General features: G+C 33.3%; 3 protein-coding genes across 3 annotated transcripts; 1 reads left to right on the top strand and 2 right to left on the bottom strand.

Annotated features, from left to right (window-relative positions):
* Positions 1-984: 984 nt before the first annotated feature.
* LOC7468933 (zinc finger CCCH domain-containing protein 31) lies at positions 985-4765 on the top strand. Its single transcript, XM_002323249.3, has 3 exons — positions 985-1269; positions 2600-2660; positions 3694-4765. The coding sequence occupies exons 1-3, from the start codon at positions 1194-1196 to the stop codon at positions 4412-4414; spliced, it is 858 nt and encodes a 285-aa protein (XP_002323285.2). The 5' UTR covers positions 985-1193; the 3' UTR covers positions 4415-4765.
* Positions 4766-8652: 3887 nt separating this feature from the next.
* Positions 8653-9691, bottom strand: LOC7468932 (major allergen Pru ar 1). The gene is made up of 2 exons (XM_002322632.4): positions 9410-9691; positions 8653-9216 (listed from the first exon to the last, which is right to left on the bottom strand). Exons 1-2 carry the CDS (start codon positions 9591-9593, stop codon positions 8921-8923), a joined length of 480 nt encoding a protein of 159 aa, XP_002322668.2. The 5' UTR covers positions 9594-9691; the 3' UTR covers positions 8653-8920.
* Positions 9692-10395: 704 nt separating this feature from the next.
* On the bottom strand, positions 10396-11772 carry LOC7483980 (18 kDa seed maturation protein). The gene is made up of 2 exons (XM_002322631.4): positions 11441-11772; positions 10396-11040 (listed from the first exon to the last, which is right to left on the bottom strand). The coding sequence occupies exons 1-2, from the start codon at positions 11585-11587 to the stop codon at positions 10597-10599; spliced, it is 591 nt and encodes a 196-aa protein (XP_002322667.2). The 5' UTR covers positions 11588-11772; the 3' UTR covers positions 10396-10596.
* Positions 11773-12562: the final 790 nt, after the last annotated feature.

The following is a 12562-nucleotide window of genomic DNA, read 5'->3' as shown; positions in this document are numbered from 1 at the left end:
ACCTTCATATTTGGAAAGGTAAGCCGCGTAACAAATTTTTACAAGAATTAATCACCAGCAAGAGACTAGGACTCTCATCTCCCGACCACACATAAACAATCACCTCTTTCATCTTTTATTTTTTTTATTACTTATCCTTTAAATAATAAAAACTCAAAAGTTGGTTTAAGCATTAGAGAATTGTTTTGTAGGTAACACCATCACAATCCACACTAGGGCAACTCGATTTTTGTTTGCCTTGAAAAAATCCGAAGAAATTATTGAAGTTTTTCATCAACTTCATCACTTAAAATTCTAAAAAAAATAGTATTGCAAATTGTAATTTTCTGATTAATATATGTAAAGAAGAATGCGTAAAATTAGACTCATTTTATCATTTTTTTAAACCACAATCTTATTCCGTTCAACCAAGTTTTTATAAATGTAACAAAACATTTTTTTGTCAAATATTTCTTCATTAACAATAGTGAAAAATAATTTTAGACCAGTTTATATATGTAGGAACTAAATTTTTTATTTTTAAATTTAATGTTCCCTTCATGTTGAAAATAACCTTCTTGAAGTATTGTACCAAGATTTAAATTAAAAAAATTGAAAAAAACGAACAAATTTTTTCAGCTAATAACATAAAAAAAAAAAAGTTTATCACTAAGCCGTATGCACAAATTAAAATCATCTTATAGACTAACTTATAAGCCCATTAAAATTCTTTGGCCCAATTACTTAAATAAATAAAAAAAACTTAATCAATTATTCTTGGATTTCTCACTTACCTCAATAGATACGGCCCACGTGGAATATATATATATATATATATATATATATATATATATATATATATATAAAATATTAATTTGATATATTTTTAAATACAAAATAATGTAAAAAATATTTTATACAGTGGAAAAAAAAACCCTCTAATAATCCTGCAGATAAATATAAAATAATAAATAAAACTCCTCTTAAATAACCAATCATTAAAATATAAAAATAGCTCTCTCTCTCTCTCTCTCTCTCTCTCTCTGAACCCTGCCAGCTTTAGCTGCTTCTCCAAAAGAAAACCCTTATCTGGGGGTGAGGGTTTATGCTCCTGTTTCTGTATCTCTTGTCAGATTCAGGGCGTTAACTCTTTGAGTTCATTACCTAATTGGGATTTTCCAGCTCGTTTTTATTTGGATCTGAGATTTAAATCGATGATGGATACAAGAAAGAGAGGGAGACCTGACTTCGGCACTAATGGTTATGGTGGATTCAAGAAATCTAAGCAAGGTCAGTTCTTTCTCTTAATTTCAATATCCAGCAACTTAATTTCTTTAATTACTATCTGGGTTTTATGTGGTTCATCTTTTTTTAGTGATTTATTTATGCTTTTGATCATTTTATTATTTTTGTCTGGATTTCTATGTCTTAGCTATTAAGAATTTGTTATCTGTACAGTGTTTATTTAAGGAGAAAGTTAGGCTCATACGTTCAAGGAAAAATCTATAATCCTTTGCTTGTTTTAAAATTTAGGTACACGTCAAGAATGGAACTTCTAATCCGAGGAAAAACTGGTTGATTGTTATCTTTGTTGTTTTGTTTTGTTTTGTTTTCTTTCTAAGATGTAATTTATGGTTTTATATTCTTGTTAGAAAGTTTAAAGTATGGTGTCTCGGGGGTTAGCTGGTTAGGCTTTCTTTTACATTGGTTGCAGCTGTAATTTGGCTTGCATGCATGCCTCACCTTTGTTGCTATTTCACTGGTAGGAATTAACCTCATTAGCTTTGATTTTAGTTGTGATTTGCTTGCTTACCCACCTCTTCTGCTCTTTTTTGAATGCTGGCATAGTATTGTCAGGCACTACCTCTAATGTCCTTGTTAAATAAAAAATTTAACTGTCGTTTGTCGTTGAACATGCAAAATTTTTGTCTGGAGAAACCTACATTTATTACAAGTTATACTGTAGGCACCGATATTGTAGCATTCATTTATTGGGTGAAAAGCTGCAAACAGAATACTTCAAACCATGCAAGCACTCAAATTAAATTATCCACAAACTTTAAGAACAGTTTCTCATTATCAAAAGATTGCCCGTTATTTGAGTAATATAATGTATTATATTAACCCAATCATCCTTCAATGACTTTGAGAGATTTTTGGTTTTTCCTCAAACTCACTTTTGTTACATATTTGTAAAATCACCAAACATAACTAACAATATACAGCTTCAAACACAAATACATTTGGCCAAACAAAAACCAAATCATCTCCAAGCATCAATTAAACATGCCCTGAACAAAGTGAAACTCACAACAAAAACAACAACACCCATAAACTTCATTGGAGACTTTGGTTTACTGATTAAGTAAAAAAACGGTGACAGGGTTACCCATATAAGTGGATGCTACATAAGGGTGAAAAATTTGTTGGAATGTAATTGTCAATGTACATCTCTCATTATGCCTTATGCATTCTTTATGTTAGTTGGACAATTTTATTTAAAGAGCTTCAGTTTTTGTAGGGAATACTACTAGTATTAAACTTGGGAATATTCTAGACTAAGCAGATTAAGAATCTGGAAATCTTTTAACTAAGAACAAGTAATTAATGCTTGTAACAGAAATGGACTCCTTATCAACTGGTGTAGGAAGCAAATCGAAGCCATGCACCAAGTTTTTCAGGTTCAAATCTTCTCACCTAAATAAGTATCTTGAATTTCATCTTTTATCCTTTAATATTTAGAAGTTACTGTAAATTTTTATTTATTTTTTATTTCACAATATAAGTTATGTACTGCCCTAATGAAGTGGGTATTTAGCTGTTATACAGGTCCTTAAACATACCTGTGCTTTGTTCAAATGAAGTTAATTAATGGAATTTCATTAGAGACTTTGGTTTACTATTGAACTACAAAAAAGATAATTGCTTGCTGGAATACAGTTGACGCTAAGACAGTTATTTGAAGATTGATATTATTTTTATACCAAGGAATGCCTTCTGGCTGTCCCTGCTTCTCTAACAACAGTAATATTTAACATTAGCTTCAGCTATTGAACCCACTTCCTGTTGATAAATGTGGAATCTGTTAAGATAAATCTCAGGTATGATGCCAGAAATTTCGAATAAAGGATTTTGCTGACATGGACTTGTATTATTATAGCAGCAAGTTCTATTTTTATAGATTTGTATCAGTTTGTGATCGCTATGTTATTAGTCATGCCACTGAAGTTTATGCTATGCTATCTTCTAGTCAATGATAAAGTTAACAGTTTGGAGTCTTGTTACCTTAGCATGTCATCACGTTATGGAATCTCAGTTTAATTGCATCAGCTATTTCCCTTATTTCTGGTTATAACAGAATTTTGACATGGAATTTCATTTTTATAGGAGGTAGCGTGTTCTGCTTTCATTCCCGATATTTGGGGATGCTGTTATACAGCATTCATCATGTGAACCTGCATTATTATCAGAGTTAATTGCCTTTTGGTTATGTGTGCAGTCGATAGTTAGAAGAATAAGCTTGTAGTCAAGCATTTCAATCTTTTTTAATTGTCAAGTGATAGTTGCAGGCCTTAATTGTTCAATTAGTATTTAGCTTTTAGATGAAGTACTTTTTTGACTGTTAAGCAGTGTCATTTATTTTACTTTTATAAATGGTGGATTGACTTGCAGAACTGATTTCTTCTTTTTCCTTGGTTATGCATTGGATTGCAGTACTGCTGGCTGTCCATTTGGCGAGAGCTGCCACTTTCTCCACCATGTTCCCGGTGGCTACAAGGCTGTGGCCCAGATGGTGAATCTGGGACCTACTGTTGCTTTACCGCCTGTACCTAACAGCTCTGCTCCGTCTGCTGTTAAAAGCCGGCTATGCAAAAAATACAATAGTGCTGAAGGTTGCAAATTTGGTGATAAATGCCATTTTGCGCATGGCGAGTGGGAACTTGGCAAGGCTTTTGTTCCATCCCACAACGATCCTCATGCTGCTGGAAGTGTTCCAGGACGTCTGGGTGGTCGGGTGGAGCCACCCCCTCCTGGCCCCGCCACCAGCTTCGGTGTCTTTGCCACCACTACAAGAATCAGTGTAGATGCCTCCCTTGCTGGATCCATCATTGGTAAGGCTGGTGTGCATTCCAAGCAGATCTGCCGCCAAACAGGAATCAAGCTATCTATTAAGGATCATGAAACAAATCCAAATCTCAAGAACATTGAGCTAGAGGGGTCTTTGGAACAGATTGCCCAAGCTAGTAAGATGGTAGAAGAGCTTGTGAGGGTGACTTCAGCAAATGCCGCTGCAAAATCCTCTGGGGGTCATGCCAACCCAGGAAGCAACTATAAGACTAAGTTGTGTGACAATTTTGCCAAAGGGTCTTGCACTTTTGGTCAAAGGTGCCATTTTGCTCATGGGGCTGCTGAATTGCGCAAGTCATCAGTGTGAGTGGACTCTTCAGTTTTCCTAGTTAGTTTATGGCTTTAGCTGTCGTGCAGCCTTTGTATGAGTGAGCTCTATTTTAGTTCTGGCTGTGCAATGGTACCTAGCGAGAGAAAATTATGATCTTACTTTTTTGGGGCTTCTTGTATACTTTTTAGAACTATCATAGCTTTAGCTTCCAATCTTCCTCAATTTTATGTATCATACTCTGCCAGCTTGTCGATGCTGAACCTGGATTTATGTTTCCGAGTAGATAATAATAGGCTTGTCTAATTTGCTAGAAACCCTGGACTTTTGTATGTTATGACATTACTTTCTCAAAAGACTTGTATTGCAAACTGCAATTCTTCTGTTTCACACTCCAAAGCCTTCGAATTATTCAATGGCTATTTCTACCTGATCATTACCAGGTGCAAAAGTTTCTATAATTGTTCGGTTTCTCTATCATGGTTTGAAAGGTTTTAATCGGACAAGGTTTTCCCTGTAATGCAATAAGATACAGAGACTACAAACATACGAAGTGTAAAATATCACTGCAGAATAAAATCATTGCCCTTGGAATTCAATTTTGCAAATCAATGCCGAGGCACATTAACCGTAATTACCTCATGAAGTGTGCCCAGGTGCTTGCATAGGGTTAGTTCAACAGAAAACAGAGATTCTATCTGTCCTATGTTCTCCATTATATAAAATACTACGTCTTCTTGGTGGGATTTCTAAAGTTGATGCGTGGGGTGTTTTTGAAAAACGAAGGACGAGAGTTTTTAATGGGTTTCAGATAGTGCAAGAATAGCTGCAAAACACGTCGCGGTATATTTTATTATACATTGCTTTTCTGATACCCCTCGTGGGTCAAATTGAAGTGGACGATATTTAAATTATTATTTTAACATTATTTATGCTCCTTTTTTTAGATGGAAAACTAGGTAGGTTACCGTGCTAGTTGCTGACTCAATTTTTTTTTTATTATAAAAAATATATCAAAACAGTATAATTATTTTTTAAACCATGATAGAGAAACCTACCTAGTTTTCCATCTAAAACAAAATAAATTTAATAACATGATTAAAAAATAAAATATTAATAATAAATTAAAGAAAAAAATAACAATAATTCAATGCAAAAGATAAATATTTTTCAATATTATAAAAATATATTTGTACAATATTCTTAAAACATCTTAATGATCTTATTTGTACACTATTCATATAACATTTGAGCTCTAATTTTTTTATTTGGAAAGAAAAAAAAGACGCTTATGTTTTTAAAGAGCTAAAAGAAATTCGATATCCAAGTTAAATCTTGATTAATTTAATAATATGATAAAAATATAAGGCAACAAAAAAATAAAAAAATATCAAACAATAAAATTGAAAAATAAAAGACAAAAAAAAATTCCAATCCCTGTTAACTTTTTAATTTGCATGAATAAAATAAAATAAAAACAATACTATGTAAGGTTTCATATATTAAAAAATTTATTAAAAAAATCAATTTTTTTTAAAACAAATTCAATCTATATAATTTTTTAAAAAAACAACACTCAATGAAAATATATCACTCTTTAAAAATTAAATACACCTATCATAAAACATAATTGCAATCTAAAAAAGACTAAATAAACAAAACAAACCATGTAGAAGTGATATTAATTAAATCATATATCAAAAAAATATTTTAAAAAATTCATATAAAATAAGGCATCAATTAAAAAAATTCATCTTTATTTTTTTAAAAAAATTAGGCTAAACGTTGTTGGGCTTGGTAAGCTAGGCCCATGAAGTTACGGCTTGTGCGCGAGCCTTTTATTTTTTTTAAGTTTAAAGAGGTGAACGACGCGTCGTTCTCCCCAACCAATTCTAAAAAAAAAAAAAAATTAACACATCATCCGCTAAGTCTAGAATCCAACCAGTGGCATGCCCGGAAAAACATGACTTTTTTTTTTTACTCAAACTCATTTTTGACCTAAAACACTCATACGCTTAATTATTCTTCATTTTTTTTTATGATTGCATAGATAATTTTCTATTTATTTAATTAAATACTTGCATAATTTTTTTAATTTAAAATTGAATTTTTTTATATTAAAAAACATGTAAAGAATGTTGTCGTGTTGAAATTTTTTTATCTAATCTACAGTGAAACACAGGTCAGATAAGAGTGTTTTTTTTTATTCATATATTTATTCTAGTAACAATCTAGTTTATGAGGATGTGTCAAATAAATTTTCCATCGGAAAGTTTCTTCTTAGTAAACCTTTATAGAAAAGTCACATACCTCAACATTAATACTCCATTTCGGCTTAATGTTTGATAAAAATCAAACAAGATCATATGTGTATGTGTTTCCAGATTAATTAACATAATTATTTAGCCCTCCGATTTATTAATTAGCTTAAGCCAACAGTAGCATGCCACTTGATTGAATATTTGTGAAAAAAAAGGTGAAGCTGCCATGAAGCCAACCATTAAGAGGAAAAAAGAATCATTCTACTTGCTAAAAAAAACTTAGATTGAATACGTGGATCTCACTAATGAATACTGGAATTCAACGATGGCAACCAAAAAATAAATGAGAAAATAAAATTAAAAAAAAAAAAAAAAAAAACCCTCAAAACAAAACAACAATGGCAACCTCAAATGGATCAAATTAACTCCCTTTTTGACTTGAGCTGTTAAACAACGATTGTAGCAACGAGTGGAAGGTTTTTGGAAGTCCAAGTTTGGCCGTTTTCCAGGTTTGATACTGGTGCTTATAGCACACTTGCAACCCGTGTTCCACCTCTGTTCATGTCGACTCAGTAATCTTTGAAGATGGATTTCAAACTCAAAATGTATTTTATTGCTTATTTTAAATTATTTTTAATATATTATTGATTTTTATACATATTGTGATAGTGAGGATTCATTTTAATTGGAGAAATAAGGATAGAAAGTAATACCCGTGATGGGGTTAAGAGGATTGGGATGATTTTGATTTATCCGAGGCATAATAAATTAACCTTGGTGTTAAAGATTTTGTTTGAATATCCATGTTTGCTTGTTGTGTAAAGAGCTTAATCTCTAATTTGATTTTGTTTTTTGGGTTAAAAATAATGGGTTTTAGTGATTTTGATGAATGGTGGCGTTTGAGACAGTTTTTGTAAGAGATATTTTGGGAGTGTGATTGCGGTTGTTTTTTAAAGTATTTTTCGTGCCGAAATGCATCAAAATAATATTTTTTTTATTTTTTTAAAATTATTCTTGAGATCAGCGCATAAAAAAGATCCAAAATATCCAAAAAAATTAATTTTTAATATAAAAAAATTAAATTTTTATGGAACGTGATTTGCACCGCGTTCTCAAATAGTGTCCACTGACTAGTGATTTACATTGAATTTGAAATGTAAGCGAGGAAATTTTTGGATAGTGTATAAATCCATATATGAATTTGCTGTGTTAAAAGGATGAGATATCCTTCCTAGACCTTTTGGTTAAGGATTTTAGAAAATTTTATGTAATGTTAGCTTTGAATAAGTATATTTTATTGTGGATATATATATATTGTGGTTTATTATGGATAGTCACTGTGATTTATTAAATGTTGTTGTATATTTATCTGAAAATTATAGGCCTGAAAAATATAACAATTAACCCAAAAAATTATGAAAATATTGATGGACTCATCAATAAAAAAAAAATTACATCAGCATTTTTGTCAGGAATTTCATTGGAATCTTTGCACCTATTCAAGAACTTTTGATAAAATTTATAAAATGTTAGGATTTAATTATGGAATTCATGACGAACAATTCTAACAACAAACTAGTTGCCGATTAAAAATGAGTAGCAAAATCTAATTTTTTTAACGTAAATACTCCATTACTCACTCTATCAGCATTTGATATTGCTAATGAAAATACAGAAAGAAATAAGATCAGTGACTATATATTTTTGATGACATGTTTTTGTTGGCAATTAAAATAACGATAGAATATTTGCCTAAACTCCGACGTGTGTGTATGCGCGCGGCGGGGCAGGTAAAGTGTAGTGACTGAATGAGACTAGGAAGTAATTAATGGATGGTTTTGGATGCCTAAATTGCTCCAGAGGAAATGCAAGAACACAGTTCTGTTTTCTTCAATAGATAATTACCATGAAAGCACCTAAACCACAAATGTATTTGATTAGAAGTCTAGTCTGGAAGCAACTCACTTCTGCGAAGCATGGCAGAGGAGATAGTCTGGAATTCAAGGAGAGCTTACAGAAAAAAACACATAACAAAATGCTTCTATTATTTGTAATTGTAGACACTTGATCAAGCATGACTTTTGTCACTCGACAGAGTAAAGTAACCAATTGACCAGAATAGCAAACACTAATTATTATCTGCGGCAAAATATGCAAGAACAAAGGGAGAAAAATCATCGCAACGCCAAAGACAGGTTCTGGATAGATAGAAAAAACTTGAAAGCCACACCGAAGTCGCTCCAAGATTGTTCTGATGAGCGTAGAAATATGGAAGTTTTCAGATTTAGGCGTCAGGATATGCCAAGAAGTAAGCTTCAACAGCCTTGAACAAGCCTGCAGTCTTTTTGCCATACACATCCTTGATTTGATCTTTGTTCACCTCAGCATCACCCTTGATGTAATATGTGCTGGTTCTCTTGCAGATGGATCCTCCTTCAGGAGCGGGTATAAATTTGTGCTCGTAAGTGACCTTCTCAACTGCATCCTTCCAGACATCAGCTTCAATCAAGCTAAAGCTGTAGGTTAAGTTCTCTTCATCAATTGCTTCAATCTTCTGCTTGGCGTAATTGAGTTCCTTACCTGTAAGTGAAAAGTTAGACCATTACCTCTTTGTGCAATACATATGTTGATACGCAGTTTCAGAAGTTACGTTGCTGCTAGGCTATAACTTAATCCGCAACGATATTTCTTGATTTTGAACACAAAAGGCAAGAGTTCTCAATAACTAAACAGGTTGATTAATAAAGCTAACTAGAAGAGAAAAATGACTAACCTTCAGTAAAAGTGATCTTTCTAATGGTTCCCGGCCCTCCATATCCTTCAATTATCTCAGAGCTCTTAATGTGTTCGGGTAGAATTTTAGGCATTAGAGTGTCGATATCAAGGCAATATGCCTTGAAGAGCTTGGCTGGTGCGACGGCAACGGGAAACTCGTTTTCCAAAGTGATGACACCCATTGTAATCCTGGTTTTGGAGAACGTACAAGATTGAGAAGGAGAGGAACTTGTTGAGTCGTGGGATGGTTTAGAGGTGAAGAAATGAAAGAAGCAGAGGTGCTATTTATAGGATGAGCTAAAGGTGATGCTGTGTGAAATATCATGTTAAAAATGGTCAAAGCCATCGACAAGATTCTTCATATCTTATGGATGGCCAGGCGATCAATTATTTTAGAGGCCAAAACTGCATTTTTTAATGAAAATTGTTACCCAATTCCAAGGAACTGCCTATCAAAATAGACATATACTCTGTTCTAGATGTTGCACTTATAAGCCGTCCCATTATTTAATAGAATGTGAGAAAAACATTAGCATTCGGGTAATTGAAGCATATAATACATTTTTCTTTTTCTTTTTTAGGCTTTGAATTTTTAGGTGAATGAGTGAGAGTGCCTTTGTTGAAAGTTAAGGCGGCGATTGAATTGAACTATAATTTCAGCCAGTGCTGTTGTCGATTGACGGCGTTACAATTTTGGCTAAAAATGTCTCCTATCTCCCTTTTCTTATCAATTTCATCTCATTGTTTATCTTGTTCAGGATGTAGAGATATTCAGTGCATGTAGGCATAGCTCAGTGCGCGCAGGCAGGTTGGATAATGTACATAATTCCTCAAATTGAACTTTTAATTCAGAATCGTCGTCCTGAAATAAGTTTTCAGGATTGATTGGTAATTATTTTTAGAGTAAAAACATTTTTAGAGGTAAAAAAAACCCTTGAGCTAAAACAAAACTTGGCATATCTGAGCATCACATGGAGCTTGACATTCTCCAAACGTCAAAACTAGATTTCATGGTAATTATTCAAATAAAAACATTAAAATTTATGGTTTACCCGGCAAAGTAGATAGAGAACACATGAAAAGTACCAAAAGAAACAACATTCTGAACATAAAGACACCAAATACTTAAAAACTACAATAGATGAAAGCCCAAATGACCCATAAAGTATTCAGACCACCCATAATTTAAAGCTGCCAGCCAGGTGCATTGCTTCCGGTTCCCGTCCCTGTAGTATATCCGGTGCCACCAGTCCCAGTGCCAAATGCAGCGTCACCGGCACGCGTATTATGGCCAGTGGTGTCACCTGGAAGCCCACCTGGATGTGTCCTCGCCACACCCTCCTCCACTTGCCCACCATATGGCTGTCCGGTTCCATGTCCTGGCATAGCCGACATTTGATGAGTGCCCATGGGGTAACCAGTGACCCCAGTGGCTGAATGGGTGTGGGTGTCATGGCCGCCACTTGTCATGTAACCACCAGTACCTCCAGTTGCTGAAGCAGCATGCTTCGATGCCGCATTGTGCTGTTTTGCATCTTGTTTATTGAGCTCTGCTTGTGTCATCCTCTCTTGTTTCTTTTCTCTTGCCATTTCTTTCTGCACTGGATCATGTGCAGACATCTTCTCTACCTGCAAAAAGTTGTACCATTGGCCTTTAGGAACAAAATTTGCCAAAAGCCTAATTAGTTAAAACTAAAAAAACGTTACTAGATCGTTTGATTTCGATCTTTTATCCTTTCTGAGGGAGATTTTGTCTTAAAAAAATTGTAACCGGTATATAATTTCATAAAAGAAAATGTAAAAAGTTTAGTTGATGCAAATTTTTTCCACGTTTTTGCTCATTGAAAATTAAATTTTCATTGTCTACAATCATTCGACATCAACATCTCTAAATCATTGAACTTTAATTGACATCCTAAACAGTAAAAAAATGAATATTTTTTTACTTAAATAAGACAGGTAAAAAAATTACTTAACAGACAAATAATTGAAAAAAATAAAAAGTAAACGAAGAATCAAACTGATAAACCTTCTCTTGCACAGTAGCTTTGGTCTTCTCCATGCCAGCCGTGGCAGAGGCGGCAACGTTAGCAGCGGTTTCCTTCATGCCTTTCATTTTCTCTTCTTGTTTTCTTTCTATCAACTGATCAGATGTTTTTTTTTCTCGGATGATCATTACCACCCTAACAGTCAGGATTATATAGATTCATACAGTTTCTGGGTTGTTGACACGTGTAACTTGCATGGCACACGTGGTGCTTAATGGGAGATCCTTTGTGTCTTCTTCTGGTAGATTTTAGCCAAATGGAATCTGGATAAGCATAAATGGAGGTTTCCGTCGGTTCAAGGAGCCAGTTTCTGTACGTGGCAGGCAGTGTGAGAAGCGTGGCGACACGAAAGAGCTTGTATTTCTTACACGTATGGTCCTTGTTAAACGTGACCCGAGTAGGCTATGAATTGGACCCGCACATTTGTACCTTTTTGAAATTGACGGCTAGATCTTTTCTAGAATCCATCAATAGGTTTTAGATTGTAGATATTTTTTGCATCAGGGGGGTCGATGAAGCATAGTTTTGAGACCAGCCTGCCGAGTTGATTTTCAACCTAAATTCAGACTGGGTTTAAAAAATTAAAAATAAATAAAATTTGGGATAACCCAGCAAAATTTAGTTAAAAATCTGTTTGTAATTTGTTGATTTTTTTTTATTTTACTAAAATAATGTTATTTTAATTTTAAAATAAAAAATTGATCCGGTCAAAATTCAGAACCCGGACCTTGAAATAAAATTTAGGATGACCCAGCAAAATTTGGTTAAAAATCCGGTTGTAATTCGTTGATTTTTGTTTTTTACTAAAACGACGTCATTTTAATTTTTTTAAAAAATTGACCCGGTTAAAATTCATAACCCGAGCCTTGAACCAGGCCGGGTTTAAAAACTATGCGATGAAGTATAAAATTGATTTTGAAAAAATTATTTTCTCAACTTGAAAGTTATAAGAAATTAATAAATAGAGATGTCAATTTATCCAATGCTTAAAATGTGTTTTGTGAATAACCAATTTGGTTGTGGTTTTGACATTTAATTTACTTTTAAATATTTCGTAATATTTTAAAAACTAATATCGTAATATTTTTAATGTGTTATTTTTA

This window comes from Populus trichocarpa, chromosome 16 (genome assembly GCF_000002775.5).
Source record: "Populus trichocarpa isolate Nisqually-1 chromosome 16, P.trichocarpa_v4.1, whole genome shotgun sequence".
NCBI lineage: Eukaryota > Viridiplantae > Streptophyta > Magnoliopsida > Malpighiales > Salicaceae > Populus > Populus trichocarpa.
This window is presented reverse-complemented; position numbering and strand designations above follow the sequence as displayed.

Bases quoted from the DNA above. Each gene is read 5' to 3' on its own strand.
- LOC7468933 (XM_002323249.3), top strand. From the start codon at position 1,194: ATGATGGATACAAGAAAGAGAGGGAGACCTGACTTCGGCACTAATGGT. The intron at 1,270-2,599 runs GTCAGTTCTTTC...TGCTTGTAACAG, and splicing joins ATTCAAGAAATCTAAGCAAG to AAATGGACTCCTTATCAACT. The intron at 2,661-3,693 runs GTTCAAATCTTC...ATTGGATTGCAG, and splicing joins CCATGCACCAAGTTTTTCAG to TACTGCTGGCTGTCCATTTG.
- LOC7468932 (XM_002322632.4), bottom strand. From the start codon at position 9,593: ATGGGTGTCATCACTTTGGAAAACGAGTTTCCCGTTGCCGTCGCACCA. The intron at 9,217-9,409 runs GTTAGTCATTTT...TTTCACTTACAG, and splicing joins AAAGATCACTTTTACTGAAG to GTAAGGAACTCAATTACGCC.
- LOC7483980 (XM_002322631.4), bottom strand. From the start codon at position 11,587: ATGATCATCCGAGAAAAAAAAACATCTGATCAGTTGATAGAAAGAAAA. The intron at 11,041-11,440 runs GTTTATCAGTTT...AACTTTTTGCAG, and splicing joins AAGCTACTGTGCAAGAGAAG to GTAGAGAAGATGTCTGCACA.